This window comes from Musca autumnalis, unplaced genomic scaffold (assembly GCF_047663935.1).
Source record: "Musca autumnalis isolate F117 unplaced genomic scaffold, ASM4766393v1 scaffold_3, whole genome shotgun sequence".
NCBI lineage: Eukaryota > Metazoa > Arthropoda > Insecta > Diptera > Muscidae > Musca > Musca autumnalis.
The window spans coordinates 5,211,030-5,227,954 of NW_027411866.1; the positions used below are offsets into that span (position 1 = coordinate 5,211,030).

The following is a 16,925-nucleotide window of genomic DNA, read 5'->3' on the forward strand; positions in this document are numbered from 1 at the left end:
AATTTTTTTTAAAAATTTAATCGATCAAAACCATAACAATTTGAACACTTGCATTGTAATCATTATAAAGCAGACATCAATCAAAACATACACATCTTTTGAACATTTGTAATGTAAACAGAAGCGTGTAATGTATAGAAACTTGTTTCATAACAAAATGAACGAGATTATATAAAACTTGTAAACTTTTTGGGCTCCAAAATGCATGCTGTACAATACAGGGAACTAATAATGACTACTTTACACGATATGTTTTTTTTACATTGTAGCTCTGTTCCAGAACTAAAAAGTTTTTACAATTTTTACCACTTTTACACATTTTGCTTTCCCGTACACAAAATTTATATGAAAATCGTTTACGACTTTTACCACTTTAGAAAGTACGGGATCAGGCCATATATGTCACTTTGGGTATACATAATTGGTCTGTTCCATTACTTTTAAAATGGTGAAAGTGGCAAAAGTAGTAACAGTTGTTCATATCAACTGTATGTTTAAATGAAGTAAAGTAACACTTTTCGAGTAAAAAGTAGTAAAATGTTGTAAAAAGAACATATCGTGTAAATGAGCCATAAGATCGTAACAGAATGATGGACCTTGAAGAAAATGTGGAAATAATAAAAATGAAAAATGTCAAAATTAAAATTATGATATTATTTTATTTAGAAAAATAACAATATTTTACATTTTTTATATAACAAAACAACTTAAAAATAGCAAACAATACTTTTAGTAGAATATAAAACATATTAATCGTTAATTTTTCTCTTCTTCCATTTTTCTGTTAAAAGCAAAACTTTGAAAAGCGGGTTTTGGCTACGTAGTATAAAATATTGCTTTATGAGTATTTATTTGACGTTTGCGCTATGGAATTGACATTTGAAACCCTGTGGGTTTAATAAATCCGGTTAAGTTCAAACGAGGTACTAATGTGTAGAACAACTCATGATGAAATAATAAAGTGGCGTGGTTTCAGTCTGTCAAATTTTTTGTTATTGTGAATAAATTGTATGAAAACATAAACAAACATTTTGACATCTTGAAGAATTTTCGGTCTTGGAACAACTTCCTCGTGTGAATTATGTATGAGTTGGCGGGGTAACATGCCATAAATACAATTTTCATATCGCCTTTGTCAATGTTAAACCCCTTTTTACATTGGCACCTAAAACATGTGTTTTAGGCAAGGGTAGTTTATATAAGGTATATGCATAAGTTAAAACAACTAACAAATTTACAAAAACAACATTGTTGTTATAGAAAATTTAATGTCAAAGAAAATATTGAATAATAGGGTCGCTTTTAAAATTTTCTCAGGAACAACATAAATACTTTTTGAAAATCCTCTAAAATATAACAAATTTGAATCAAAATGTAAATATAAATCATACTGAACTGTCGTAGGTCATTTTTATTACACGTTAAGGATGAAAAGAAGTATTTTATGGTAACAAATTTCGAAGTGTCAAATTTCATGAGCAGACCCTATTACATTTTAAAAACTAAATTTACAAAAAAGTAAGAATACAGCTGATTGTCACTTCTACCTTATATAAATATGCCTTGGTTTTAGGCATTAATTTGACAGATATATTATTGAATTGACAACGTAACGACGCGTTATGTTTGGTATAAATGCAGCTTTATTTCTTGATTTTTAGACGAATCAATTTAAATCCACTGGGTTTTGAATGCCAAATCCATAGCGCAAACGTCAAATAAATCCCTATTAAGGAGGTTAACCCGGTAAAAAGTTCTAATGCAAACGCCGTTTAATAGTATGTCAAATATTAATTCCATTGCGTATACGTCAAATAAATCCTCATAAACAAGGCTAATAGCACGTTTATATATAACCGGATTTAACAAACCCACTGGGTTTTAAATGTCAATTCCTTTACATATACGTCAAACAAATCCTCATGAAGAAGGTTAGCCCTGCAAAAGGCTGTAATATAAACATGGCCTAAAAAGGGTTATGTTTTATATACGGATTTACTTTGACGTTATACGCCATGGAGTTTACATTTGAAACCCAGTGGGTTTATTAAATCCTCATATATGTAAACGTGCTATAAACCGGCAATAGGTTCTAATGTGTGCGTTTTTTATTTAGCATGGGTCATTTAGGTTGTCAATTCTATAGAATACCTGTAAAATAATGTGTGTTCGTTTACTAAAAATTGCCAAATTTTTTACTGGATTATGTTCGTTTACTCTACAGTACAATGCAAAAGTCGTTTACAAGAAGTTACTGGACTTGTACAAATTATTGAGTAAACGAACACACATATAAATGACGTAAGTTCCCACAACAACTGTTTTAAATGCATGTGTAAAATGTATTTAGCAATTGAGACTGATTTATTTGATGTGGCCACGCATAAGAAACTTGAAATGAAGATATCTAGCCACACATCAAATGTTTCATATTTTCTTTAGAAAGCACTTGCACCTAAAACAAGTGTTTTGGGAAAATACGTAATTTTTGGCGGATATTCCATTATTTAATTACATGTTTTTTACTAAAGTTCTGCCTTAGAAGAGAAAAATTAACGCATGTACTTAAAAGAAAGAAACAAATTGAACTAAATAGTTAGTAAAAAAAGGATACAGGTCAAACTACGGGTTATGATTTACTAAAAATGTACAGTTACATACATACATATGTACATATAATTCGATATTCGCTAAATGGTTAGTCTCATCTTGTAGATAATTTTTGTTCCTAATAATTGGTCTGTTCCAGTACTGCAAGAATCTACTAATTTCTACTATTTCTTTCGATAACATAAAGGAAAAAATGTTATCGTAGTAAAAAGTAGTAGCTTCTTGCAGGTTCTGGAACAGAGCAATAGAATGTATCTCTCATAAAGTGAAATTAATTTGGAAAGAGATCCCCTTTTTGGTTTTTCTCCAATGACAGATATCGTCATAAAATTCTAATTTCCTATTATTATTTGTTTGAATGTTCGTTTTATTTGTATGTATGCATGTGTTGTTTGTTTGTTTCACCTACTACTTGTTAGTATTATTTACTATAATTTTATCCGAAATTCTGAACAATTTGTTTTACATATGTGTGTTTGTATGTGTAGATTAGTATTTGTTTTTGTACATGGCTAAACACTTTTGAAAACCTTGGAGTTATGTCAGTCCCAATGAATCGTATGAGGTGAAATATATATAGGACCCGTTCATTAAACGTAGTTAAATTTAATAAACATTACCAATAATACTAATGATATGGGCCTTTGAAAAACAAGTCATTTTCCTAAAGAGATGAGAGATGGTTACTTATGTACTTATTTAACAACATCGCATATAAACAGAGTAATAGTAAATTTAAAATAGTATGTAACGCTACTTACATTGTCTAATTGTTATTGTGTACAAATCTACATTTACATATAAATATACATACAAGGGGGGTCAGGGCGGGATTGGGTAAAAAGGGGAATTTGAACTATTACTAAATTTCGTAGTTTGTTTTTTTTTGTTTTTGTGTGGCCATGATAACAGGTGGGTGGGTGGCTGATTGGATGTGTTTGGTTTTTTGTTGTTGTAGGTTATGATGGGCAACAGCAGCTTAGCCATCCATCGAGGATTGTGGCGATTTGACGAGCAAAAGTTCGTTGTAATCGGAATCTTCGTTGCCGCTATTATCCCGTTGTTCGGCACGTCTCCGTTCCGAAATGATTCGTAGTATTTCCGCAGAATCGGACTTGGACAAACCCTCGGATATGGCAATATCCGTGGGGTCTGTCACCGTTTTGTTACCATTCTGTTTGCTGCCTGTTGTAAGAGAGCCACTTTCCATTACAACGGGCAACAACAGGGAACTTTCGTCCATATCTGGGTCTTCATCTAGGGCCTGCTGTTTGAAGAGCTGCTTTGTGCTGCCGCTGCGGCTGCGTGGTGGCATGGAACGTGGCACTGATAAAAGGTTGGTGCGGGCAGGAGCCAAGAAACTGGGGTCTGTCGACATAGAACGGCCATAGGGTCGGCGTAACGCTGACCCACTGCTACTGCTGCTACAGGGTGCCACATTGGCTGGCTTTTCGCTGACCACTGCGCTAACGATACTGGCCGTATCGGAAATATTGCGCGGCACTTCTTCACTGCGTATGCTGTGCAGATCATAGGTGGATGATGGACTACCATCGGACTCAAGACTTTCGAAAATCGTGCCACTTCGAAATTCACCGCCTTCGCCGCCGCACCATGGCAATGAGTCAGAGCTCATACGTTTGGACTCAAGATTGCGACGACGTATAGCCTGTTCATCAAGCGATCGTTCTTTGGTTAACATGCCACGTTTGCGCAGTACAGTGGAACAGCGCCGTCCACGTCTGACAGTGGGCGGTATTTGTAACTTGGAGTCAAAACTGTTCTCTTCGGTGGCAGCCGATTCCGTAACCAGAGGCGTAAGTGTTTGAGTTTTAAATGCCCCACCAATTTCGGCCAAACCGAGACCATTGTGCTGATTGAAATACTGAACTGTTTGGCGGCGATTACCAGTTACCGGTGGCACTAGACTTGGGAATTTCTTCTCAAGCGAGGGCGTATTGTAGGTAAAGTTCATTGGCAGTGATTTGACCTTGCCCAATTGGCGTTGGGCCGGAACCGGCTTTTTGGCCTGCTGCAGCTGTTCGCAGAGCTTTTGTTCTTGCACAAACTCCTGCTCTCGCACCAATTCTCGTTCCAGTTCGACTTCCATGTCCATTTCATCTTCCATCTGTTTGTGGCTCTCCTCGAGGTGTTTCATCAGTACAGCCACGACGACGTTCACTAACACGAATTGCGCCATTAGCACGAATATCACAAAGAAAATGGGAGCTATAACTGAGCTAACGCAACAGTTGCGTACGCAATCCGCCGCGTCATCACAATTATCTCTCAACGTGTCCTTCATGATGCCGTTCCAATTATCGCCAGTCGCTACGCGAAACAATGTGAGGAAAGCCATTCCGAAATTGGCGAAATGTGCATGTTCCCCCAGGCCTTGGCAAGGAATCTCTTCGGAGCATTCAAGTCGTCCGAATAGTTCCACGCCAAGGGCAGCAAAGATGAAGAACAGCAGGAAGAAGAGCAGACCCAAGTTGCCCACTTGAGGCAATGCTTGCATTACAGTGTCCAATAAAGCCCGTATTCCTTTCGCCATTTTCAGCAGCTTCAAGACTCGTGCTATACGCAAGACGCGCATTACACGAATAATGGTGGGATTGATGGGAATGATGTTTGTTTTCAGCTCCTCCAGAACAATGCCGATAATGGACAGCAGAACAATGCCAACATCCAGTTGATTCCATTTATCTTTCATGTAGAGACGCCATCCCAAAGCTACCAGCTTCATGTTAGCTTCGAGGATGAACACAGCCGTAAAGAAATAATTGAAGATTTTCAATGCATACTGAAGGAGGAAAGAAGGAGAACTGCAGTTAGTAAAGCATATCATGGAAATAGGATTTTGTAGACTTACCTGCAGTGATACCGGCATCCTGTAGTACTCCATGGCCATTGTCACCACATTCAAACCGATGACCGCCGCTATCGCCAAATCGAAGTATTTCGATGTAACCACATTGTGGACAAACATGCGCGAGGGAGAGTAGTTAATGTAATAGGGAGGTTCGTGCATACGCCGACGTTTCTTCTCCATTTGCAGTGCCCTCTTTGCTGCTCGACGTATTTTCTCTTCCTTTTCCTGTTCTTCTCGGCATCTATGGAAGTTCTCTACAACAACTCCCACGAACATGTTTAGGACAAAGAACCCCACCAGCAAGATGAACGCAATGAAATACAGGAGGCGCCACTCATTGTAGTTGACAATTGGTTGTTGATCCACCCCGACAGCATCCAGACCAGTATACATAATATTCACCCAGCCATCGCGGGAACTCAGCACAAATAAAGACATCAAGGCTTTGCCCAAATCATCAAAGTTGTATTTACGATTTACCCAGGCATTGCCAGGTATGCTGAGACATTCCGTCTTGTTGCTGACATTCTTAATGTTCTCACCCTCGCAGTAGTAGAAGGTGCCCTTGAACAGCTGAACACCCAAAATGCCGAAGATAATGAAAAAGGTGCAACAGATGAGAACGATATTGCCGATAGGTCGCAGGGACGATAAGAGCGTTTGCACGACTAATTTCAAACCCGGCGCTCGATTGATAACGCGCAAAGGCCGCAGGGAACGAAGTAGCCGAAACACCTTGAAACATATGAAATTAAATTCATCTTCGCTGTACGATGCCGCATAGATGACTTACCCTTAAAATCCCAAAAATTCGTGGACTCGATGCACTAATCAATGACATAAGTAAATCAATGATGGAAATCGTCACCAAAGAACCATCCATGATATTCCAACCGGAGGTAAAGTAGGCATCTTGACCATAAAACATACCAGCAGCAACAACCTGCAGAGGACATTGGGCAAATGGGTAAATTTGGATCAACTAGGCGATTTTATGTGGGTGAAACATACCTTTACAAACATTTCCACGGTGAAGACTGCAGTGAACACATAATTGGCTGTTGACAGGAACAAACGTTCCGTACTGTCAGGTGGTATATTGGGCCGTTCCATTGCCAAGGTAATACAATTAAGAGCTATGAATAACAGAACCGCATTGTCAAACCATTTCTGGTTGACAAACCAAGAACAAACACGTCGAAATCTAGAATAAAGGGCAACAGATTTACGATGTATTCCACAATCGGCCTGAACAGTTCTACTCACCTATTGTCTTCCGAAAATATATACAGCGAATATGTTCTACGTTCATCCGTAAAGTCATGCGGTATTAAGCGATCAATGAGCATCTTAACCTTGGAAAAACGATCTGATGATAGAAAATAGGAATGTTGTTGCTCCTTGGTATGTTCTTCTTTGACGCCGCCGCCATCTTCTTCATGTCGTTTTCTGGGAAATTGACATACAGAGTTTTTCCGTTTCTCACGTTCCTGGATATACTGTTGCAACATATCCGTTTCATTTGTGGTGTACATCCTTTGCCACTTGTCCAAATCCAATTTGGAATTCGTATAGGATAGGGACTTGCGTGAGGGTTCCAAATTGTGTAAATTCAAATGCGAAGTCTTGGTAAAGGCCAATTCTATGGAGGACATGCGTCGTTTACTGGGGTGCGCATGAAGTTTGCTGGATTGATTGAGATTCTGATACATTTGTGAGTTGAAGAGGCAGGCTGAGGCTCGTCGACTACCTGGTACCGCACCACCACCACCACCACCACCACTACCTATACTTAAGGAGGCCGATAGACGTCGTATTGAATTCTGAGGACTGAGACGATTAGTTTCTTTATTCTTCATGGCCATGTTTGGTGTGCTTGGTTTTAGGAAAGCATCCGAACGTGCTGGAGAACAGTCTGTCAGTAGGCAAGAATTATCACTGCCATTGTTGAGTTGATGTTCCAAGTCTTCAGGTGTCATAAGTTCCTGCTTTTTTCGCTTGGAACTTGTGCGTCGAAAACGTTTTATGCTAGGCAATCGCTGTAATGGTTCATTAGTTTCGGGTAAATTGGAACTCAATGAGGTGGCACTGTTCGATGTTACACTTGGCTCTTGACGCCCAAAGTTGGGCAATTGTAGTTTGGCGGCTGTGGATGATATGGTGGGTACATAAATTGGACCCGATGTAGCAGTGGTGGGATCTTTCGATATATCATCAATAACAACACTGTGATGAATGCTGGTGGTGGGACCAGCAGAAACTGAAGCCTGGCCATTGAGGCCAGTGGGCAGCAGAGAGCAAGTGCCGGGCGTTGATGTAGATGCCGTTGCATTGCTTTCCAATTGGCTGGCATTCAAAATATTAACGGCAGATTTATGGGGCAAGACAGGAGATGGTGGTATTAGGTCAATTGAAGGTATACCTTCATCCAGAGATCGTTGACCACCACTAAAGATAGTAGGTGGTCTTAGTAATGATGGTGATCCGGGACTCTGCAAAGGAAAATTAAGTTAAGAGAATGGTGCTGGGTTAAGGGTGAATTAAAAAGATTGGGCGCCACTTTAGGAACACAGGCTGTATACAATTTGTTTACTAGGCCGCTAGTCGTCATATAAGTTCAACACATACAATAGTTACATAATGTTTTTATGCTAATACATATGTCTAATACGACACGTTGGGCGCCACTTATATTTTAATTACTAAATTGGATAGTCTAAACGAGATATAAAGATATCGTTTTAAATATATTACCTCCACTTTGTCATCTTCTGCTTGGCCCCAATTTCGGAAACTTGTACCAGATTCCATAGTTGTATTTGGCGAATCTTGCGGTGTAGCGGCTGTTGTGGTGATAATGGGCGGCTCTCGCATGGGTCGTATTTTGGCAAGACGTGGTACATCAGCACGTCGATCACGTATGGAATATGTCTTGATAATGAAATCAGATATTACAAGTAAAAATATATATGTTTGTATGTTTTGAATTTAAGTCGTACGCCTTACCTTTTTTAAGGGTTTTCTTTCATCTTCGGATTTATTAAAATCCTTTTCTGAAATTTTTCTATTCAAACCATTTAAAGGAACACTGCTTGGTTGGGGACTTATAGCATTTATGTCCTTTTGCTGATGATCACCACGACTGCCAGTCGGTAGCATTCGTTGTTTTTGTACATTGCTTTTGTTTTCAATAAACATTTCAGCGGAATCCTGTAGCTATGCGTATGAGGCATCAAAATCCAAGCACATTGATAAAAACAACAAGCAACAAATGGAGGTAAAGGAGGGAAATGGAAGTGCAAAATAAAAACAAAAAATACAATTTGTGATTGCAAAGGTACAATTTTGGGCGGGATTTGATTGGAGGGATTGGATTCGTGTGACTGTGACTTACCTTACGTATATCTTCGGCACTGTGCCAACGATTACGCACTTCGTAGTAACTTTCATTGGTCGAAGATGAATCGATTTCACTGTGCGATTCATCATACATAGCATCGCTATAATTTTCGGCCAATGTTTCCTCGCGCAGTTTCTTAACCAACTCGCGCTGTTCCCGTTCACGACGTTCATTTCGCTGAGGGAATCAAAATTTCAAAATTAGACTTTTTTCGTAGAACAGGTAAATGTTCCTGTATTTGGAATATTTGGAAATTGAAAGTCGATAGAAACCAATCAAGCTCAAATAGAGCCCTGGCCAAGGCAAAGAATAATTTTTGTCCATCCATAAAATAAGTATCATACGTTTACATTATGTTTATTTTAATCAGACCAAAAATTAGTGCAAGTGCTTAGGAAAGAAAAATAATTTGTTCGAGTGCACTCCCAGGGTGAGAAATTAAAACAAGACGATCTCTCATTTTATGAATTCAATGAGGATCAAATATTTTTCTTTGCCGACCAAGTTGTTATTAGAAAGTACTTTTTGGTTAGTATTTAAAGTTTTTTAGTTTTGATAATAAAACTCTACCTCTGAACTGAATCCCTCAACCAAAATGGCAACCAACAAGTTAAACAGCACATAGTTGCCGAATGTCATTAGAGCCACAAAGTACAGTGCAGCCCAATGACTTGTCTTTTCCATGCCGTTGAACAGGACAACATTCCAGTCTTCCTGCGTCAGAATCTAGAAAATGTTTTTCGCTGAGTAAGTGATGAACACTGTCACAAGCAAACAAATGAACGAACAAAGACAAAACAAAAAGAAGAAAGAAAACAAACAACCAGACAACACACATAATGTGCTAAAAACAAGGGAGCCTGCCAAACAATGACAGGAACAAGGAAGTGTGTAGAACGCAGGGATAAACCAATCAAAAATAGCTTGGCTGCCTTGGTCCTATCAATGCTGGGTGGTAGAGGTTATAAAATAAATCAAAACATACATTATACAAATACAAGCAGCAAAGCATAAGCAAACAATAATAATAGAAAATAAAATGAAATAAAAAGAAAAAACAATTCACATCTAAAGATTGAAGACCGATCTAGTCGAAATGGAGCATCAGCAGATTTGTTTCTATTCCTAGAAAAAAGTGAGATTTAAACGAGCTTTTTATCATGATAAGCTGTTCTACCTCTATTTATTTAAAGAAAAATGTGAATCCCTTTTATCATTGTCTCTATCATAACATACAGCTAATAGTACGTTTACATTTACGAAATCGAGTAGATTTCAACTGTCAATTCCTCATCTGAAATACATTGGATTTCACTTGACGTTTAAGCAATGGAATTGACAGTTGAAATCGAGTGGATTTCGTAAATGTAAACCTAGCATAACAGCTGATAACAATTTTTTCTTATTAGGCCTGTTCGATAACTTCGCAAGTAAAGAGTATTTGCAAGTTCTTGCACCTACTTGCAAGTACTTCTCACTTCGCTTTGATTGAACTAGTTAGTTATCGAGAAACATTTTGTAAAAGTTTGTACAAATTTGTACAAGATGCATTTGTTAGCCAAGTTGACTAGAGAAGTGTAAGTTTGGTTACAAGTGTTGCTATTTTTGGAGTACGCGAACACTACTCTAGCAAAAATATTTTAGAGCACAGCTAACGTAATTTGTTATGGAGTCTAAAACTTGGTTTAGACAATGCATTGTATAGATTAAGTTATTACATCGATTTGTTTGAGATTTATTGTATGAAAATGACAAATTAACTCCAATGGATTTGCTAAACCAATCATATAGTAAGTTTACATTTACGAAATCAAGTGGATTTTAACTGTCAATCCTTTGTGTATACGTCAAATGAAATCTCATCCGAAATCCACTTGATTTCATTTGACATTTAAGCAATGGAATTGACATTTGAAATCAAGTGGATTTCGTAAGCCTAAACGGGTTATTAAGAACATGAAGTTACTATTTTTTTATTAATAGCCTCATACGCGGTAACTGGTAAACTCTCTATCGGTTGATTATTTGAAGCAAGTTACATATATAGAAAAACAAACTCGTTTTCATATGTAAACTATGAAAACGTTTGTCAAGTAATTGAAAATTAGAGCTGGCAAAAATCCATCGCAATATCGATAATTTTTTAAAAATTGTATATCGATATATATACAAACCCCTAGCCTGAAATCTAATAGAAATTACGCGGTTTTTCACCTTTGAGGATGTGAGAAAGTAAGTCCGTAGTCACACGTACAAATTTTTCGGAAAAGTAAACTGTATTTTTGTCTTTTTATTAAATAAAATCAATTGTTATTTTTTCCTATATATTTCTGTGAAACAAAAGCATAGATATTTCCGCCATTTTTATTTCCAAATTCTTGGTGATGACATATTAACGAAAATATCGATAGCTATCGATTTTTTGAAATGAAATATCGAAAATATCTAATCTTGGGAATGTGGATAGTTTGCCAGCTTTATTGAAAATAGATAGATTAGCTTCGTTCCAGAACTAAAAAGTTTTTACACATTTTTCCCCAAAATGCGTTCCCGTACACCAAAAAAGTTGTAAAATGTACACTTCCTTTGGACAAACATGGCGCTGAAAAGGTTTCTCTTTAGAAACTTTTTACACGACAAATTTGGGCAAGCAAAAAGGTGCAACATGTTTGCCGGCTTCCGATTGGTTGATTCGCCGACTGTGACATTTGTTCCAGTTTTTTTGACGTTTCTGCTACATTTTAGAAAAATGTGTATGTGGAACTCATTTTCGACAGTTTGCTCTTTTGACACTTTTATCATTAAAAAAGTACTGGAACGAAGCTATTGTCACTCTAATAAACGCCAATCTAAACGTACTCTCATATAAGCATCGCGGTAAAGTCTCATTTACCCCAAACGTGTTTTAACAAAACACTTCATTAAACTTGTCAGCCCCGTTCAATGTATGTCTGTCAACTACATGACGTATTTGCCATAAAATCATGTGTTTATGCCAATATAAAACAAGTAAGAAAAGCGTTAAGTTCGGTCGGGCCGAACTTTTTATACCCTCCACTACAAATTTCAGCCATTTCGGTGGATTAATGTGGCCACAACCTTCAAAATACCGAAATTCGGAAGGTACCGTTCTATGGGGGCTATATGATGGCGTGGACCTATACCTACAAATTTCTGGGGGAAAGTTTTATACGCCTAAAGAAGACTAAATACCAAATTTCAGCCATATCGGTGTGATAATGAGGCTAAAACGTTCAAAATATCGAAAATCGGGAGATATTGTATTATGGGGGATATATCAACACGTGGACCTATATAAACATTTTATGGTAGAAATGTTTCTTAGCCTCTGGAAACACAAAATACAAAGTTACAACCGATTCTTTGGTCAAATGGGTCTAATACATTCAAAATCTATTAAAATGACGCGTACTTTATAAGGGGTCTTATGTGGGGACTATACCAAAACGTGGACCTATATAACCCAACTTTGGTAGGAATGTTTTCTGGCCTCTGAAGACACAAAATACCAAATTACAACCAATTCTGTGGTCAAATGGGTCTAATACATTCAAAATATATTAAAATGACGCGTACTTTATATGGGGCCTTATATGGGGGCTATACCAAAACGTGGACCTATATAACCCAACTTTGGTAGGAATATTTTTTGGCCTCTGGAGACACAAAGTACCAAATTACAACCAATTCGGTGGTAAAATGGGCACAATATCTTAAAAATTCCTTAAAACGACGACGCGTCACGCGTCATTTTGTATGGGGGCTATACGAAAGCGTGGACCTACATAGCCCGCTTTCAATACCAAAAGTCCTACGTAAATATAACATATTTTCCCAAAATTTCATCAACCTACGTCAATCCGTTCGGACGCTAGAGTGATTTCCACAGACGGACAGACGGACAGACGGACGGACATGGCTAGATCGATGTAGAATTGCACGCTGATCAAGAATATATATACTTTGTGGGGTCTACAATGATTATTTCGAGTAGTTACAAACGTAGTGACAAACTTAATATACCCCCATCCTATGGTGGAGGGTATAAAAATATTTAAATAAAGTTTTATTAAATCTGTTAGTTGTAAAATGGCGTTTGCACTATAGCTTTTTGTACGGTTAACCTTTTTATGAGGATTTATTTGACGTTTACGCTATGGAATTGACATTTGAAATCGATTGGATTTAGAAATCTAAATGTAATATAACACTGCAAACACACGTTTACATATAACGGGATTTAAAAAAAGCCACTGGACTTCAAATGTCAATTTCATTGCGTGTTCGTCAAATAAATCCTCACAAAGAAAGTCAACAGGACGTTTTGACTAGGCCGGATTAAGCAAATCCAGTGGATTTATGTTGTCATTTTCATACAATAATTGTCAAATAAATCGATGTAATGTACTTTGTCATGTGCTAGGTTTACATTTAAGAAATCCACTCGATTTCAACTGTCAATTCCATTGCTTTAACGTCAAATGAAATCCAATGGATATCAGATGAGATTTCATTGGACATATACGCAAAGGAATTGACAGTTGAAATCCACTCGATTTCGTAAATATAAACGTACTAATGGTTTAGATCAGGGCTGCGCTTCTTTGTTTCTTCTCCCTCAGGTACACTGTTCGTGAACAAAAACAAACAAAAAACATAATTTGGTTGTTGCTTTTTCACTCATACATTCACACCTGCATTTGATTTGTTTGTATTTCTCTGATCGGCGCTGATTTGTGCTATAAACTTAAACCAATCTAAACCCGACAAAAAGCCAAATGTTTATGACGTTGAACTAGGCAATTTGTACAATTAGTCTTAAAATACAACCCTGATATACTAACACAGACAGTAGGGTAACAAATTTTTGACATTTTAGTAAAAATAAGTGAAATAATAATTGAAATGTGTCGAAAACAAAGGAACATGAATGCTCTGTTCCAGAACCTGCAAGGAGCTACTATTTTTTACTACGATAGCATTTTTTCCTTTATATTATCGGAAAAAATAGTAAAAATTAGTAGATTCTTGCAGTTCTGGAACAGACCAGAACAATAACCAAATATGTGAATGGTAAACAAAAAGAAATCAATGATTTTCATTCATAATTTTACAACTGTTTTTGCAGTTGTCGGGATGCCTACGTCAAGCCCTAAATACACCCAACGTTTCAGCAAAGTTGGACGTCATTTCTGATAGAAGAATAATTATCAAGGGTAACATAGATTGAATTTTTCTTAATTCTTCTATCATAATTGACGTCCAACTTTACTCAAATGTTGGATGTGTTTAGGGCTTCACACTAGAAGTTTTGGGTTTTTGACAATCAATACATAACCTAAACTGTCGTGTCATGTGTAAACGCAGGGTAATATAAGCATCGCATTAGTTATAATAAAGACGATCAATATTTGTTCTCAATAAATCGGACAGTTTAATCATTAGCTTCGTTCCCGTACCTTTTAATAGTAAAATTCGTAAAAGAGAGAATTGTAAAAAAATTGTTCTCACACAAAAGTTTTTTGAAATAGTTCGGGAACGGAAAAATGGAAAATACGTAAAAAAAAAAACTGGAACAAGTGTCAAAGTCGGCGTACCAGCCAATCAGACGCCGGCAACCATGTTACTATTTTTTACACGCTCAAATTTGTAGAGTAAAAAGTTTTTAAAGAGAGCGTATTTCAACGCCATTTTTGGTATGTTCCTTTACTTTTGGAAATGGTAAAACCGGCGAAAGTAGTGAAAGTTTTAAACTACTCCCATATGAATTGTATGGTGTCTGAAGTAAAGGAACGCTTTTCGAGTAAAAAGTGGTAAAACTTGAAGATTCATGCACGTAAAGGAACAGGGCTTTTGTTAAAAGAGAAGTGAACATTTTACAACTTGTTTGTGTACGGGAACGGTTTTTGGGTAAAATGTGTAATAGTACGTTTATATATAACCGGATTTAACAAACCGACTGGGTTTCAAATGTCAACTCCTTTGCGTAAACTTCAAATAAATCCTCATTAAGAAGGTTAACGCTGCAAAAGGCTATAATATAAACATGGTGTTAAAGTCATAAAAATTGTAAAAACTTTTTAGTTCTGGAAAAGCTATATATAAAGCTATTATCTTTACAGTTTTGAATCCCTTTTATAGTACGTTTAGATTTATAAGTCCACTCGATTTCAAATGTCAATTTCATAGTGTACACGTCAATTAAATCATATTTTTAAATCCACTCGATTTGATTTGACATATATGCTATGGAATTGACATTTGAAATCAAGTGGATTTCGTAAGTCTAAACGTACTATTAGACTGCATTATCTCGATTTATTTGACATACACTGTATGAAAATGACAACTAACTTAAATCCACTGAAATTGCTAAATCTAGCGTAATCTAAATTTGCTGTTATACCCCGTTTATACTATGCTTGGTTTAGCAAATCCAATGGATTTAACTTGTCATTTTCATACAATACATGTCAAATAAATTGAGATAATGCTTTTAATCATCATATAAGTGCATAGTCAAACGCAAATTTAGGCCCGTTTGATTTAATCTTGATTTATTTTATGTTTATTTTATATTTTTTTCGTAAACCTAAACATACCATAACGTCATATAAATCAAATAGGTGGTTACCATGACATGAAGTGTTAGTGTAAATATCATATAAGCAGCTTTGCAGATATATGGAAAATGGTAAAACCAGCAAAAGTAATAAAAGTTGTAAACTGGGGCTGGATTCTTGTTCTATGAAAAATTGAAATGAAAAATATTTCCTTTATAATTTTTTTCATTTGACAGTTTTCTCCTTTATAAAAGTTTTCATTTCACATTTTCATAGAAACAGAATTGAGCCCCAGCTCCCATATGAATTGTATGGTGTATAAAGTAAAGGAACGTTTTTCGAGTAATGCCCGAAATGTTTAGCCCTTGGTAGCTACCTATTGGTTAATTTTAAGTCCAATTTACATATGCATATTAAATGACTTCGTTTTACGAAATCCTAGAATCAAATGAAGTGTATTTACATCTGTTTTTTTGCGTCATTTGCTTACGCACACAATCGCACATACACACTTATACAATAACACAAACAGAAAAATAGGAATTTCACAACACAAATGTGTATCAAATAACTTAAATTAATTCCAAAAACAAAAAAACATAATTTTTGCAAGTTTTTTAACCATTTATTTTTACTTTTGTCATCGTTTGAGAATTTTTGTTTTTCTACAACACACACAAACAAACAAAGACATCATAAAACAGTTGCATTTTTTGGTAGTTTATGACGAAAAAGCAGGGTTGCGTATAAAAGTATGGTGTTTTCGTGCGTTATTTAGAATAAATGACGTAGCTATCGTCATTTATTTTTGTATGGTAAATGACGCAAAATGTTGCCTGTTTTAGCAAATAAATGACGAAACAGCTCTAAATGACGAAAAAGTTGCTCATGTAAATTGGACATTACCTATGCGTTTGGTAATTTCTACGTGCTATTTACTGAGGCGTGTAAATTTTGAAAACACGAGGTAAAATTGGCGATTTTCATTCATGATTTCGTAAAAACATTATCACATATAAGTGTTTTACAATTTTTAACACACTGGCAACGATCAACCGGCCGTTTTCGATATTTTGCTTACACGGGGGATATCTATGAGCTCATAGATAACTACGCGTAGAAATTATATTAAAGGAACAGTGCTATAGTTTTTAATGGTATCGTATAGTGCGGTTACATTTGAGTTTTTTGTCGGGTTAACCCACTTCATGAGGATTTATTTAAAGTTTGCGTTATGGAATTGGCATTTAAAACCCATAACATACTGGGTTAATCCAGTTAAGTGTAACCGGGGTATTAATCTATAAGGACACGATTTTTAATGAAGAACGAACTCATTGTCGATCGGAGATAAATAGAAGTTCCATGACGACATTCGTAGCCTTCAACCTTAAAATTTAACAAAGAATATAATTAAAATAAACGGAAATGAACATAACTAATGGAAAGCAATAAAACT

At 36.3% G+C, this 16,925-nt stretch overlaps 1 protein-coding gene across 8 annotated transcripts in view; it reads right to left on the bottom strand.

Annotated features, from left to right (window-relative positions):
• Positions 1 to 642: 642 nt before the first annotated feature.
• The window catches only part of Ca-alpha1T (Ca[2+]-channel protein alpha[[1]] subunit T), a 257,504-nt gene continuing 241,221 nt past the window's right edge, over positions 643 to 16,925 (bottom strand). For 5 of the 8 annotated variants that reach the window (XM_073979063.1, XM_073979060.1, XM_073979061.1 and 2 more), the window contains 9 exons: positions 9,453 to 9,608; positions 8,877 to 9,059; positions 8,489 to 8,698; positions 8,237 to 8,413; positions 6,749 to 7,974; positions 6,494 to 6,686; positions 6,276 to 6,425; positions 5,483 to 6,217; positions 643 to 5,413 (listed from right to left, as the gene is read on the bottom strand). In XM_073979063.1, the coding sequence (XP_073835164.1) occupies positions 3,590 to 5,413; positions 5,483 to 6,217; positions 6,276 to 6,425; positions 6,494 to 6,686; positions 6,749 to 7,974; positions 8,237 to 8,413; positions 8,489 to 8,698; positions 8,877 to 9,059; positions 9,453 to 9,608 (4,854 nt within the window). In that variant the 3' untranslated portion in view covers positions 643 to 3,589. The remainder of the gene's footprint in view (positions 5,414 to 5,482; positions 6,218 to 6,275; positions 6,426 to 6,493; positions 6,687 to 6,748; positions 7,975 to 8,236; positions 8,414 to 8,488; positions 8,699 to 8,876; positions 9,060 to 9,452; positions 9,609 to 16,925) is intronic. The other 3 variants (XM_073979062.1, XM_073979059.1, XM_073979065.1) reach the window with 2 other exon arrangements.